This window comes from Rattus norvegicus, chromosome 14 (assembly GCF_036323735.1).
Source record: "Rattus norvegicus strain BN/NHsdMcwi chromosome 14, GRCr8, whole genome shotgun sequence".
Lineage (NCBI taxonomy): Eukaryota > Metazoa > Chordata > Mammalia > Rodentia > Muridae > Rattus > Rattus norvegicus.
Genome location: NC_086032.1, coordinates 84822384 through 84838494, shown reverse-complemented (window position 1 = coordinate 84838494; position 16111 = coordinate 84822384). Strand labels below are relative to the sequence as shown.

At 46.3% G+C, this 16111-nt stretch overlaps 1 protein-coding gene across 8 annotated transcripts in view; it reads left to right on the top strand.

Annotated features, from left to right (window-relative positions):
- Urgcp (upregulator of cell proliferation) overlaps positions 1-16111 on the top strand; it is a 44170-nt gene that overhangs the window by 14291 nt on the left and 13768 nt on the right. The window contains exon 1 of one of the 8 annotated variants that reach the window (XM_039092050.2): positions 4674-4867. The exons of 3 other annotated variants lie outside the window; for them this stretch is intronic. In XM_039092050.2, coding sequence (XP_038947978.1) covers positions 4854-4867 — 14 coding nt within the window. In that variant the 5' untranslated portion in view covers positions 4674-4853. Of the gene's footprint in view, positions 1-4673; positions 4868-16111 lie in introns of those variants that run through there. 4 more of the 8 variants (XM_006251315.5, XM_063273223.1, NM_001077660.2 and 1 more) reach the window with 4 other exon arrangements.

The following is a 16111-nucleotide window of genomic DNA, read 5'->3' as shown; positions in this document are numbered from 1 at the left end:
CCCCCCATTCTCTCTCTGCTTCATGGTTGTGCCTCAGATGTGAGCTCTCAGCTTCTGCTCCAGTGTAATGCCTGCTTGGTGTCATGTTCCCTGCTATGATGGTCACAGACTCTAAACCTCTGAAACCATAAGCCTCAAATAAACTCTTCTCTAAGCTGCGTTGGTCATGGTATCTTATCATAGTAACAGAAAATTAAGACAGAAGCTGGTACCAGGAGTGGGGTACTATATAGCCTGACCTTGCAAAAAAAATTTTTTTGGAGGAATGTGTAAGTTTGGGGACTTTGGACAGGGAAAGTGGTTGGAGCTGTAAGCGGGAATTAACAGACTACCCTAGTAGGAGTTTAGAAGACAATAGTTCTGAGTGTGAACTATGTATGAACTATGTAGGCCCTGGCTCAAGAAGTTTCAGATGGGAGCAATATTAGCAAGTGCTAAGAGGCCATTTTTGTGATATTCTGCAAAAGATTAGGGCTGTTTTTGTTTTGTTTTCTCCCCTGTATCCTAAGAATCCACCTTAGGTAAATTGAAAAGTAACAAACTATTCTTTTTTCTTTTTTTGGTAGCAATTTCAAGACAGCCTAATATTGACTTTATCATGTGGTTATTCACAATTGTTCTTATGTAGTCTACAGTGAAACAGAACAAACGGGGCAAAAAGACACACAAATGTACAACAGATGTAAACACACACACACACACACACACACACACACACACACACACACACACGGAAATGTAATGTTGGCACCAAGGCTGGTGTTGAAAGAGAGAAGGTGTGAATTAGAATCCAGGGAGTGGTGCCCTTGCATCAAGACCCCACCTCACTCAGCTTCTGACTGTGCAGTTAAAAAAAAAAAAAAAAAGCAACCGCAAACTGGAGCTTGACCCTGCTCTTGCAGAGGATCCAGGCTTGTTCTCAGCACTCATGTAGCACCTCACAACTGTCCAATGCCAGTTCCAGGGAGTCTGACGCCGCCCTCTGACTTTCACAGGTACTTCACACATCGATACAATTACATCCCTGCAGACAGAGCACCCACACACATAAAAATAAGACGTCCCTAAAATGACGTCAGCAGCTTAAAAAAGAAAAAGATGAGAAAACACCACAGAGAGCTATGTTCCCTCCTTATTCATGCTTTCATGTATGAGCAGAGAAACGGTTCTATGAGGGCACAAGGATCTAACCAGAAAATAACAAATAGATTTTAGAACTCCTGCCACGTTGACTATGGCACCCAGTCTGCTGATAATTTTTGGTAATCTGAGCAGACAAAACACAAAAAGATGAACCTTGAATACATTGTGAGCAACTATAGTTAATAAATTGGTGGAGCCCAGTTGCCAGCCTAATATTCTAATAACTGAAAAGAATTTTATTATAGGTAAGTAAAATTAGTTGGTCATAAAGGACAGTTATGATCCCATTAAATAGATCCCTAGAAAGAGAACATTCAACAGCTATAGCAGAACAGAGCTTCTAGGTGGGGAAAGTGGGAATAGAGAGTTATATCTAAAGGGTCAGTTTCTGTTCCAGATGATGAAAATTTTCTAGAAATGAAAATGGTTGTAGTTACTTAATGTTGACAAGTTATTTCACAGCACACTTGGGCTAACATGGTTAGCATAGGTAAAAGTTTTGGTTTTTAAAGTGAGACTGGGAGTAGATAACTAAATATATTTCTAAATAATACTATTTGTCAATTAAAATGAATATGCTATTTTTTCATTTTACTCAATATAAGATGTATAAAGTGGGATACATTTTTTTCAATGAATAGCATTATATGTCTCTATTGTCTAGGCAATAGGCATACCTCTGTCACCATTAAGAACGCAGCACAAGGGGCTGGAGAGCTGGCTCAGCGGTTTAGAGCACTGGCTGTTCTTCCAGAGGACTTGTGTTTCTGGCACCCACATGGCGGTTTACAACCATCTGTAACTCTAGTTCCAGGGGATCTAGTGCTCTCTTCTAGCCCTTGTGGGCACTGCACACATGTGATAACATAGACATATATGTAGGCAAAGCACTCAGATGCATAAAAAATAAATCTTAAAAGATGCAATCGGAAGGCTTGAGAGATGAGCGGGTTCAGCAGTACTGGACCTGCTGAGTACCCAGGCTGTGTTCCAGCTGGTGTCCAGTGGCTTCCAACCAGCTGCCTGACTCCAGGTCAGGGGACACAATACCTCAGGCCTCCATAGTCATCTGCAATCGTGTGTACACAGCCACACACAACACACGCATACTTCATTAAAAGTGATCTTTAAATCTTTCAGGGCAAATGTAAAACAAAAAGTGCAGGAGTCCTAGCACTGAAGTGGGCAGGCTGGGCAGAGTAAGCCACATTTAAAAATAAAGATTTAAAAAGTAAGTTGAAACTATGAGTTGATTTACTTATTTTTATTTTGCCTTATTTTTTGAGATAGGGTCTCACTGTGTAGGCCTGCCTATCCTAGAACTCACTATGCAGATTGGCTATGTAGGGCGGGGTGTCTCTGGGACCTTCACAGAAGGCAGTGAACTAGTAGGAGGCGAGGAGAAGAGTTAATTTGTTAATTTGTTAATCTGTTCTATACTTCCTGGCGGGAGCCATGCACTTCTCACTATTGCCCCAATGTTCTAGATTCCCAAAAGACACACACACACACACACACACACACACACACACACGCACACAGCTTTATATTTCAAGTAAGTAAACAGCTTAAACAGCTCGGTGATTGGGCCATTCCATAACTCCATGTGGCTAACACACAGTCCCCTCTGATATTCCTTAGTTAATACTAAAGCTATATTTTATCTTTGCTCCCCTGGACCCTGCTAGGCAGCCCTCCTGGGTCCGCTTTCCTCCTGCACCTATATCGTGGTCTGCCTCTCACGCTCTCCTCACGGTGGAATCTCCTCTTCCTCCTTCGCTGGCCCCTTCGAGGGAATCCTAAAAGTCCCGCCTCTGTTTCCTTGCCCAGCCATTGGCTGCCCGTAACTTTATTGACCAGTCAAAAACCAACTGGAGACAGGCTTCCTTTGGTACTACTACTTGGGAGGTGGGAGTGGGGAACATAATTAGCATGAGAACACAAGCTGCTACAAGGAGACAGTTCGGTTAACCTACGTTGGCTCAACCTTCAAGGGTCTGACTACGAGTGGGTAATTTTAGGTATGTATAAGTACCTAAAATTTACAATTCGGTAAAAACTGTGCTGGTGATAATTAATCCCACATGTACAACAAAGCCTACATACATCTTGAGGAACAAAGTAAGCTAAATACAGAGAAGATGGGACTACATTGAAACCCTTTGTATAGTTACATAAAGATAGGTTATATAGGTTCACTGGGGATTGGGGGTATCCAGTGCTGGGAAGTCTCTGGACACGCAGATAATGCGCACATTACCAGGCTAGATTCAGTCTGTCCTCGTACCCATAGAGATCCATCCACCTGCTGTTGCTGCTTCCTGAGTGCTGGAACTGAAGGCCTGCACTACTGCAGCTTGGCTGAAGAGGCTTCCTTCTCTTGCACAGTCCATTTAGGTGTTTGTTTGTTTGTTTGGACTTGCTTCAGTCTGGCCTCCTCTAGTGGTAGTCATTATTGCCATGAGAATCCACCTCAACCTTTCTCAAAATCTATGGATTTGTACTTTGTATCGGACCTTCCCAGGCTACATTTGTCAGCTCTCTCCTTTGTTGTCCGGCAGCACTGACTGGATTCAAGGATGGAAAGAGAACCAGTACCAAATGAATACTCATCTATTTAGTCCTCAAAGAAGAGAATGAGGAATTGTGGCCCTGGAGAGGTTCTGTCTTATTTGGGCAACCCAGTTTCCAGCCTAGATGTTCTGGTACTGAACGAAGTGTTTAATTATCTCTTTGGTATTCAATATTCTTAGTGGTGAAAAGAATACTAATACTTAATGTTGGGCCCTGCACTCTTACTCTCAGCACTCTGGAGGCAAAAGCAGGCAGATGGAACTCTATGAATTCAAGGCTATCCTGGTCTACCCAGCAAGTTCTTTGCAGGACACTGTTAAACAGAACCTGCCTCAATAAAAATAAGGAGAAGGAACATGAAAGTGGGGATGATCTGGGAAGGGAAAGCATATGACCAAAATGTATGAAAAAAAAATTAATTGAAAAAACAACTTAAAATGTGATAACACAAACTTGCCACCAGCAGTGGTTTGCACTACACAGTCCAGAGGTTGGTTGGTTGGTTTTTTTTTTTAAATTAGGTATTTTCCCTTAAAAGATATAATTTGTCTTTGAAACTAGCTTCAAAATTTTACATGCCCAGGTATTCATAGCTTGTAGGTGATGCTAGGAAACCCCACTGCACAAATTCTAAACTTTTTATTTCTACGTAATACAATATAAGGCTTAATATTCACACTTTTTTTTAAAAAGTGGGTAACCAGCTCGGAGGCCAGCTGCGAACTAGTAACAGGAGAGACACTGTTTTTCATAAGAACAGAAATAACCCTGTACACCCCAGAGGTAGATGAAAGGGCACTTCTTACAGAAATTAACATCAGAATACTGGGACTAGAGGGTGGCACCCTGCAGTCTGGCAGCTGTCAGTGGCCCCGGGGCAGGTCTGGCTCGGCAGGTGAGTTCCAGCCTGGGGCAGCGGTCCGGGCTAGTGGCTGCAGTTGTTAGTCCTCCCGGGCCTGGGCGTCCTCTCCCTCGCCCTAGGCGCCCGCCTGCACTCCACCGGGAGCTCGGCCCACGGCGCCCGACGCCCGACGCCCTAGCGGAGCGGGCGGGGGCGGCCTGCAGGCCCCTCCCCGGCGCCCAGCGGCAGCCGCGCAAGCAGCGGAGGAGGCGGGAGCGCCCAGGCCGCTGCGCTCATGGCGTCGCCGGGGTGAGTGAGGCGCTCCGGGTGCGCGGGGGGCGCCTGTTGGGTGAGGGGCGGGCCGAGATGTGCGTGTTCATGACCCGGCGCCCCCTTGGCCTCGGCCGGACCCCGGCTGACTCTGTCCGGCCAGGTGCCTGCCCACGACCCGCGGCCTCCCCCGCCGACCTTGGGCGGTCGTAGCCGGGCCAGGGTCTTCCCGCAGGGCCGCGGGCAGGACCAGCCAGGACAGCAGCCGGTCAGGGCTGGGGAGACGGATCCTGGAGCGGGGCAACAGGGAAGCTGCGGGAGGGGACTCGGGGTCCTAGGGCTTGGCTGAGGCCGCAGAGCGGCTTAGCAGGCCTGACGTGTGTTTCTGGCGTTTGGACTTGCTTGCGTTGGAAGTTGATGCTTGGGTTCACTGTCGTTAGGGGACATCCCCAGGATGTTCCGCAACGTCAGGGTAAGGGGGCTCAGCTGGACTGGACCACTGTCCAGAGTAAAAAAGCGGATTCGGGATCTAAAACCCTGTCTGTGTTGGGGTGGGGGTGGGGGTGGTTCTGTGAGCTGGCTACACTTGTTCTGGTTTTACCTCTTTCCTAGTGTTCTTTCTTTCTCGCTCAAATAATGTTCTTAGGAGATTACAGTGACACATATAGTTTGTATTTTTTCCCTCATTTTCTCAACAGTTCATTGCTACTGTTTTATTTGATTTTACTGGTTCTGAGATCTGAAATGACATAATTGGACTAATGCTTTTATGTCACAGAAAGGAAAATGGGTCTCAAGGTCATAGCTGTAGTCGGTAAACAGCTCTTTTGACTGTACTCCATCATTCAGAGGGTCTCGGATCCAGCAGTGCAGGTAGCAGTCCAAGCTGTGCATCTTTGCAGTTAGAAGGCTTACAGGTGCAGGAGGACTTCTGGGGGAAGCAGAAAGAAGTTAGTCTCCTACAAAGGCAGACTCCGCTATGCTGTGGAGTGATTTGGCTCGATACAGTGGTCTGAATGACGGTGAATGAAGCAATCTGAACTTGATCCAGGCCTGCAGGCGCCAGCCAGATCATGGGCAATTTCCACCTGCCTAGTGCCTTTCTAGGCTTGAGGGCAGGCAGGCAGGCAGACAGGCAGGCCAGCACTTCTGGGACCATGCATTTTCCAGTGCCAGCTGGGTATCCAGTACTTTGAGCTCATAAGGAAAATAAACAGTGACCCATCCTGGGCAGGCCAGGCTGATGGACCCACAGGGTCAAGGTCCCCCTACATTCTTGCCCTGCCTCTTAGGGAAGCGTGAGGGAGTGTTTGAGCCTTTTGGCAGCTGTCTTTAGGCTTGTAAGACATCATAGTCATTTTGTGTCTAAGCACACTGCTCTGTAGACAGGGGTCAGACGAGGACCTAACTAGCATTAATAATTCTATGAGCCTGAACCCACAGAACTGTTGTACTGTCTGATAACAGAAGAGTATAATGCCTGAGCCATGGTCTGTATATAGGTATTAATATTGGGGGGTTCTCATTGTGAGTGACCCAGTTAATTTGGGGTATATAGTAATCTGTAATTTCCTAAGGGGTATAAAACTGAGGTCACAGAACTTTTATTTAGTGTACTCCATTTAAGGAGACAACTGCGTGCTTGTTTTGATACACTTACTGCAGTTTACATCTCTAGATCTTACTCCAAAGGATTCTCTTTAATAAGCTTCTCTGGTAGGTGAGAGAATGCCTCCTGGACTCCCCTGTCACTCAGCTAGTTGTCTGTATCATCATCACCATCATCATCACCATCATCATCATCATCATCATCATCATCATCATTTTAGCTAGGGTCTGGCTAATGTAGCCATGGCTGGCCTGGGGTCTCAAGCTCATAGACATATCCGTGCATACGTGCACACATGTGCCCAGTAACATCACTAAACCTACTGCATTAGGTGTTTTAGAGAGCAAATGTAGATCAATGCATGGCAGAAATAGAAGTAGCTGGTGGGGGGGCACAGGGGGTGTCTCTAAATTTCATGTTCTTTGCCAAGTAGCAGTGTCAGTGATACTGTGATAGAACTAGAGAGGAAAGAAAACAATCTTTGCCTGTTTGGAGGACCTTACAGATGTGCTAGGTATTTACCGCAACAGATGTGTTTCAGAGATGACCCATAATCCACTGTGTCTTGGACTAAGTAGAATCGAGACAAGAAGAGAAGGAAGGGACCATGGGCTCTGCCTACCACTAAAGGGCATTTCCAGTCAGCATCATCACAGCTCTGGGAGAATCCCTTCTAACAGCATTGTAGAGGGAGAGGACACGTGACACAGCTCGCCCATCTGTTTCCATCCTGCCCCCTGTGAGCAGGTCTCACTCCTATTAGCAACCAGCCTAACCAAAAGCACTTTACTTCAGTCCTCAGCACCACACAAGCTCGGCCTGGTGGCTAATGCTCTGGAAGTATGGGCCAGATGATCAGAAGGTCACAACCATCCTGTGTTAGAAGACGTCAGCTTGGAATACACGAGAACCTGTCTTAAAATAAAACTGAACTTTGAAATGTTACTGTCAGTTTTAACAGTGCTTACGTTTGCCCACTCCCCAGAGGAGGGGTAGAGAGATACCTGCCAGTCTTGCTCTCACTCTGGGTTTGTTTCTTGTCTCCACCCATGTGGACTTCCCACCTAGAGAGCTTCCCGTCTAGCCTTCTCTTCGATAGCTGGGGTTTCTCTGTCGTCCATCTCTGCTCATCTCAACACATGTGTTCTGCATTGTCATGGTTCTCTCTGTGGACCACACTGTTGATTCGCAATTCACATGTAGGTTTCTAGGAGCCTTGAAATTGTATGCAGCGTTATGGTGGTGTGTGTTATCCTGTAAACAAAATCTAGCTGTTGTTGGGTTCAAGACAAGGTATGTGTGACTGTCGCTCAGGCAGGCCTTGAATTTATGGTCCTCCAGCTTCAGCCTCTGAAATGCTGCGATCACCGGCCTTTACCCTGTGCCCTACTTGTCCTAGCATTCTCATTCTCACCAGGATCTCAGGCCATCCTAAATTCCCTGATTCTAAAGTTTCCCTTTATAATGTGTGTGTGGAAGTTAAAGGAAAACTTTATAGAGTCAATTCTTCCACCTTTGTGGAAAGTTCTAAAATACTAGTGTTGCTTTCCCTGTTATCTTGAGAGGGTTTCTTTTAAGACACCCAGCAAATGTCTGAAACTGGCTAACATCAAACGATTTGAGACAGGGTCTCATGTAGACCGAGCAGGCCTCAAACTTACTGTAGCAGAGGGTGACCTTGAAGTCCTGATTCCCCTGCCTCTGTCTCCAAGGACTTGCAAGTACCACCTCCCCCCCCCCCCACCCCAGCTAATGCAGCAAACCTTTAAACTTTCTTCTTTTAAGATTTATTTATGTGTATGAATGGTTTGCATGTTTGTGTATGCACCACATGCACGCCTGGTGCCTAAGGAAGTCAGAAGAGGGCGTCAGATCCCCTCAACTGGAGTTACAAATGGTTGTAAGTCACTAGGTGCTGGGACTTGCACTCAGGTCTTCTGCAAGAGCAGTAAGTGCTCTTAACTCTTAGCCCCTGAGCCATCATCTCTCCAGTCCCTAGCAATTTTCATTTGCATTTTTTCTTATATACACACCCCTATGATAAAGTTTAATTTGTAAATTAACAACTAATAATAAAAATGAAACATTCATACAATATACTATAATAACAGTAATTTGGGCCATTTGTAAGTTAAGTAAGAGTCACTTGAATACAAGCTGTGATACTATGACAGTTGACCTGGTAATCAGGGAGATTTTAAGTGACTAATAGGTTGCTGACATACATCACAGATATGTGAGCAAAAGGGATGATTCATGCCCTGGGTGTGACTGGACTGGAGGCAGGAGACCTTCATGCTGTTGAGAACAGTATGAACTTTGAAACTTAGGAATTATTTATTTATTTTTTTTATTTCTCAGTTTAGATGTCTAGTCTGCAGTTGGTCACAAGGAATGAGAACTCGGAAAAGTGAAATCCCCTTGTGTGTGTGTGTGTGTGTGTGTGTGTGTGTGTGTGTGTGTGTGTGTGTGTGTGTTTTATGTAGTCTGTTATATTTACACAACCATTTGGGGGTATCTAGGGATTGATTGAACCCATACAAGCTAAGTAAGCCTTCTAAATCTGAAGTACATCTTATTGTTTTTTAATCTCACTACATAGTTCAGGCTAGCCTTGAACTTGTGATCCTTTTGTAACTGCTCTGGAACAGCTAGTCATATAGGCATATGCCACCCGAGCCTGCCTTTCAGTCTGTAGAAGCTAAAGAGTGTCATATTGTCTTACTGTTCTGTGTTCATTTGATTTGGCCAACAATGCCTATTTTTCTTTCTTTTACATTTTATTTATTTTATGTGAGTACACTGTCACTGTCCTCAGACACACCAGAAGAGGGCATCAGATCCCATTACAGATGGCTGTGAGCCACCATATGTTTGTTTGGATTTGAACCTGTGGAAGAGCAGTCAGTGCTCTTAACAGCTGAGCAATCTCTCCAGCTCCTTGTTTTTCTTTCAAGAAAGGGGTTTCTCTATGTAGTTCTGATTGCCCTGGAACTTGTTCTGTAGACCAGGCTGGCCTCAAACTCAGAGATTCTCCCATGCTGTCTGCAGGGATTAAAGGCATGAGCCACCACACCTGGCTTGAAATTCTATGACAAAAGAAATGTATACCCAAATGTTGACAGTTAGGTCAAACTTTGAGACAGGTCACAGTGTTCAGTTAAGAATGACTAATTTTGTCTGAGGTAATGCCCATTCGTGTCCGTAAACAGTTGAAGAGCAGAGACGAAGGCACTCTGTAGGACTGTGGCCACATATCTTTAATCCAGCTACTCTGGATGCAGAAGCAGGTGAGTCTCTTGAGAGTTTGAGGCCAGATTGGTCTGCATAGTGAGTTCCAGGCCAACCAGGGCCACACACTGAGACTTTATCTCCCCCTCTGAAAAATAAAAAAAGGGAAAGAATTGGCTTTTTATTTTAGGTAGATATCTTGGCCATTTTAAAATTGGTACCACCAAAGTATTCTGTAAATGGCACTATTTTGCCCCTTGCTGTTGATTTTTAAGAGTTCCTTATACCCACATACACATAATAAGCTACCTAAGAAGTGGGAAGCTTCCTCTTTGGCCTTGGTATTTCCTCAGTGATATTCAGCCCAGTTTATTTTGTTCTGATAACATGTGACTCAGTTCATAACACTGAATTCTGAGCACCCACATTCCACAAGGAACAGCTGATTTTCGTGGAAAGTGAACCTGCCCCTCACCTCTTGGCTCGGGCTGCAGCGACCATCACCCACAGTGAGGAAGAAGGATATGGATGTGAGAGGAGCTGCATGGGGAACTTAGTGAAGGCAGGAATGTGAGGATGGAGTGAGAAGAGGCCAGGGTAGATAAGAACCCAGGCTGGTGCCTTCTCCTTCCCTTCTTCTTCCTTTCCTTTTCCCCAAAGCACGACAGTCTTTTCTCTCTGCCAGTTTTTAAAAGATTGATTTATTTAGTTTGTTTTATGTATATGCGTGCTTGCCTGCATGTGACCATGGGCAGGTCATAAGAGGTGTTAGGGTTCCCTAGAACTGGAGGGAAGTAGATGCAAGCTCTTTGCCATGAGCTTTCTCTTCAGCCTTTCTCATTCTGCCCTCTTCCCCTCTCATCTCCCAACACCTCCCCTCCTCTCAGCCTTGCTCCAGATCTGATCTCTGCTCAGGTAGTTGATCTCGATAACCACCTGGAGACCTTGTGTCCACTTTGCCCACTCTCCACAGGACATCCTCACTACCCAGGCTTCTCAGAGCAGCTAAGAGCTGTTGCATTAACATTTTCTGGACATAAAAAGGTACCCAAGGATTAGTTTAGTCTTTTGCTCTTCCTGTCTGGGAAGATACTCAACCCAGCATATGTGGGAGTGAGGGGCTTGCCTTTCATACTAGAGTCTGGCTTGGACTGAGTGGGCCAGATATTGGGGGTTGAGGAAAGAACAAAGAGATGCCACAGTTGGAGGAAACAAAAGATGCATCATGCTTTGGGGAAACCTGACAGGAACACCTTCACTGCATAGACGGACATTGTGACCTCTGCACATGGGGCGTGGCTGGTTGTGCCTTCAGCACTCAGGCTCTGCAGTGGTCTGTGAATCTGAGGTCCCCACGTGTGTGTACTTGGTGATTTGTTGGGGTACTGGAGGCTGGCGTGTTCTGGCTCCGGGGCCAGTTCTTCACCATCAGACCTGCTCTTGACCTCTCTGTGCCTAGAAAAAAACCAGAATCTCAGAGTCAGGGACTTTCCAGTCCAGAGACTATTCTTAAATTTAGATCCGGCCCACTTCCAACAAGTGTGTTGTCAGGCCCGTCCTGAGTCTTTCGGCTGTCAACTAATCCTCATGGCAAGCCTATGCAGAGGGCAGAGGGTGCTGTTGCTTCCCCTTCCCACAGAGAAGGAAGTCAAGCCCAACAGAGCTTTAAAGTAGCACCTGCTCCGAAATGAATTTGTGTGTGTGTCTGTGTGTGTGAGTGTGTGTGTCTGTGTGTGTGAGTGTGTGTGTCTGTGTGTGTGAGTGTGTGTGTGTTGTGTCTGTGTGTGTGAGTGTGTGAGTGTGAGTGTGTATGTGAGTGTGTGTGTCTGTGTGTGTGTGAGTGTGTGTATGTGTGTGAGTGTGTGTGTATGTGTGTGAATGTGTGTGTTGTGTCTGTGTGTGTGTCTGTGTGAGTGTGTGTGTCTGTGTGTGAGTGTGTGTGTCTGTGTGTGAGTCTGTGTGCGTGTGCGTGTGTGTGTCTGTGTGTGTCTGTGTGTGTGTCTGTGTGTTTGAGTGTGTGTGTGTCTGTGTATGTGAGTGTGTGTGTGTCTGTGTGTCTGTGTGTGTGAGTGCGTGTATGTGTGTGTATGTATGTGAGTGTGTGTATGTGTGAGTGTGTCTGTGTGTGTGTCTGTGAGTGTGTGTGAGTGTGTGTGAGTGTGTGTGTGCATGTGCGTGTGCGTGTGTGTATCCGTGTGCGTGTGTGTGTTACTTTGTATGTGTGTGTATGTGTGTACATGTGTGTTCTGTGTGTGTGTGTTACTTTGTATGTGTGTTGCAGTGCTCTGTGGAGGCCCACAGTTGAGTGCCTTTCTCAATTGCTGTTTTTCTTTTCCTTCTTTCCTTCTTTCCTTCTTTCCTTCTTTCCTTCTTTCCTTCTTTCCTTCTTTCCTTCTTTCCTTCTTTCCTTCTTTCCTTCTTTCCTTCTTTCCTTCCTTCCTTCCTTCCTTCCTTCCTTCCTTCCTTCCTTCCTTCCTTCCTTCTTTCTTTCTTTCTTTCTTTCTTTCTTTCTTTCTTTCTTTCTTTCTTTCTTTCTTTCTTTCTTTCTTTCTTTCTTTCTTTCTTTCTTTCTTTCTGACCAGGATCTGCTTGTCTCAGCCCCAGCTTCCCTCCAAGGCCGAAGTTTGGTGCACCCAATGTACAGAACAAAGGAGCAGGTCCACTCTAGTTCACTGGGTTAATTATAGGAACTTGGGTGATCCAAAAGCAGCTGTGTCACCCAGAGATCAGCATGGGTGGTGACCCTGGTGGCTGCATCCCTGGAGCTTACTGCACACTTTGTGTGCAGCCCCACTGTTATTTACTGCTTTTGTCCTTCTTTATCTTGTGCTTTTGTTTGTTCTGTATGTGTGTATTCGTGAGTGTGTGTGTGTGTGTGTGTTTTGTGTGTGTATGTGTGTGAGTGTGTGTGCGTGTGTGTGTTGGCACTGCAGGGCATGCCACAGGGCATGTGGAAGTCACCTCCCCTTCCGCCGTGTGAGTCCCCGGGATGGAGCTCAGGCTTCCCCTCCTGACAGCCCACACCTTCACCTGTGGCACTGTCTCACCGCCCCTTATTCTTACCTGTTTAGTGTGTGTGTGTGTGGCATTTGTTTGTATGGCGTGTATACCCATGTATGTGGAGACCGGAGGTCCATGTTGGGTGTCTCTTTAACCACTTAATTACTTTTCTATTTTGAGTTTTAATCATGTTTACATGTACGGCAGAGTGTGGGTTTGTGCATGAGTGCAGTGCCCAAGAGGCTAGAAAACCAGGGCGCCCTGGCTCTAAAGTTAAAGGTAGTTGTGAGCCACCCCATGTAGCAGGGGCACCCAAACGCAGGTCTTCTGCAAGAGAACACAGGCTTTTAACCTCTGCGCCATCTCTCAGCCCCTTGCTCACTTTTCACTGTATTCCACGACATCAGGGTCTCTCCCTGGACTGGGAGCACGCTGACCCAGGGAGGCTGGCTAGGTGTGAGCCCCGTGGACCTGCTCCCACAGTAAGGAGTAGCAGATGTGTGCATCAGTGCTTGTGTGGCAGGGACTTTACTGACAGCCATCTTGGGGCTGCTGTTTATTGCTTTTGGAGCCTGGGGAGGGGCCTGTGGTTCTTGTAACGGCTGGGCTTTCTGAGCCTTGTGAGCTCCCCTTCCCTCCAGGAGGAAATGTCTCAATTTGGAGGAAATAAGACACAACAGATGATTTCAGCCCAGCCCTAGCTTCGGTGCTATCATAATCTGACTAATGTTCTCCCAATAAGATATGTTGAAGCCGGAGACCCCTGTGAATGTGGCTTTGGAAACTGGATCTTTGTAGGTCTGATTAGTTAAAATGAGGTCTTATACAGGATTAGGGCAGGCTCTGGGGTAGTATGACCAGGGTTTGTACATGGAAAAGAATCAGGCACATACAAAGAAGACTGTGGGGCTAGAGAGATGGCTCAGCGGTTAAGGGCACCAATTGCTCTTCCGGAGGTCCTGAGTTCAAATCCCAGCAACCACATGGTGGCTCACAACCATCTGTAATAGGATCTGATGCCCTCTTCTGGTGTGTCTGAAGACAGCTACAGTGTACTTTTTTTTTTTTTTTCCGGAGCTGGGACTGAACCCAGGGCCTTGCGCTCGCTAGGCAAGCGCTCTACCACTGAGCTAAATCCCCAACCCCTACAGTGTACTTCTTATACATAATAAATAAATCTTAAAAGAAAGATCGCTGTGAAGATTGGGTTGATGAGGTGACAGCTCTTGAAGCACACATAGACTATGCTGTTCCCTGTAGCTGGTGTCACAGGGTACTACTGTTGTATAATGGACTTTTCCTGGGGAGATGCAACACACACATCTGTTCACCCCAGATTGTGAGGCCCATGACAGCAAGCACTGATACCATGGAAGTCAGGTTCGATGAGCCACAGAATTTTATTGGGTTACTTTCAGAGAATGGGTAGGGAGTTACTTATATGAGCGGAAATGACTCAAGGACAGCGGAATCACCAAAGCCCACCGGATCATGGCTGAGAGCCCACAAAGCTGGGAGCTAAACACACTGCACGGCTACAGGAGGCGGATGGTCCGAGCCTCTCCTGCCTCTTCCGGGCTGCTGGGCTGGTCTCAGACCCTTCTGTGCAGCTCGACTTGTCCAGGAGAGCCTCTCAGCAGTCTCTGCTCTTCACTCCTGGGAGGGAGGAGCCAAGCGAAGACTCGGTTTCAGGGGCTGTTGAAGCTATTTTAAGTTGTTTACTCTCTGTCTTGAGGGAGTTTTTCTGAAAGATGGCGTGTTCCACCTTGTCCCAGAATGTCCTCATTTCCCTTTACAACCCCTGTCCCAAGATGTTTGCCTCCAAGTTGGAAGATTTGAATCTAGGAGGAGAATTGCTGTATAACAGCTCTAGAGACACCTGACACAGTGTTTATCCTTTCACTGCTGGAGGCTTTAAAATCCCAGAATTCTGAAGGCTGCTGACATCTGACGTCACTGCCATCTTCACCTGTCGCTGTCCTTCGAGTGTGTCCAGTTTCCCTCTCCCTACCACGTCATGACTTATTCATCTTTTGTTTATTCTGAGTCAAAATCTTACTCTATAGCTCAGGCGGACTTGGACTCAGCAGGTGGTTCAGGCTGGTGTCAGACTTAGCCATAAACCTCCAGCCTCAGTATCCCAAGAGCTTGGGTTACAGGCATGAACCACCGTACCTGGCTGTGACCTCATCCTTGTTTAGCTAATTAGACCAGCAAGGATCCTGTTTCCAGTTAGGATCACACACGGTTCAATCCTCAAGACATCCAGAGCGGTTTACATATTTCGGTCTCATAAAGCCAGGCTTTGGGGCAGGATAAATTTCTTGGGATATTATTTTAGTTTAGGATAAGAGTCCACAGTCAGCATCAAAGAAGAGGAACCTTTCTTGCCACTTTCTGGAATTGTAGGGCATAAGGGGAAGGGAACTTTAAAAACAGAGGTGTTCTTACTACCCAAAGCAGTCAGTAACCTATCGATGTGTGGCTCACCTGTGCTTGTCAACTCTCAGCACCACTGAGATGAACCAAAAGCTGAAAAACTTTGCAAACTCATAAAAAACAGAGAATGTGCTAAAAAGAAACCAGCTGACTTTGGGTTCCAGCCATGTTTGGTGATATGGGCAGGTCTTTGCCACATCTCTCTGAGCCCTGCTTCCTACCTTGTAGTGTAGATTCGGGAGTTTCATGAGCTGCTGTAAGGCACCATAAACTGGTTATAGCTGATGATTCTGGGATATAGCAGGTAGGTTCAAGAGATTCGGTTTCTGGTGAGGGCCATTTCTCTGTGTCTGCAGGGGGAGAGTGGGCCTCCTCTTGGAGGTCACCAGTCCTGTCACATGAGGGCCTCACCTTGTAGCCTTATTTCATGCTAAGTTACTTAAAGATCTCAAGTCCAAATTAATCACATTGGGTGAGGACTTCAACATACTAATGTTGAGTAACACAGTCAGTCTGTTGTTCAAAGGCATCATGAGTTCAGTGAGGAACAGGGGCAGAGATGGACCCCCAAGCCTTGCTTTGCACATCTCTGTTGACATGGTTTGCAAGCTAGAATGAAAACAGAACGTGCCAGCGAGCATGGTTAGGAAGTCGTTCTTTGCTGTTTGCTTACTGCTTCCTTGTGTGGAATAGAAAGGGGTGAAGTCTAATTCCTGTTTTGAGTACTGGCCAGCGTGTATATATATACGTCCTGGGATGAGTGTCCAGCCTCGGAACATGGCTGGAACTATGTCTTGAGCTGTAGAAACCTGTTGTGTGGCTTAGCCTGTCTATGATCCTCTGGCAGTGTTCGTGAACCTCTGAGGCAGGCAGGCCTGCAGCCTCTGTTCTGAGGGACTATGTTTAACCAGACACACTTCTTTTATATGTTACTTATTTAGTGTGTGCATGCGCACAAGTGAGAGTGTACTTGTGTGTACTCCTGTGTGCATGCAACAAACATG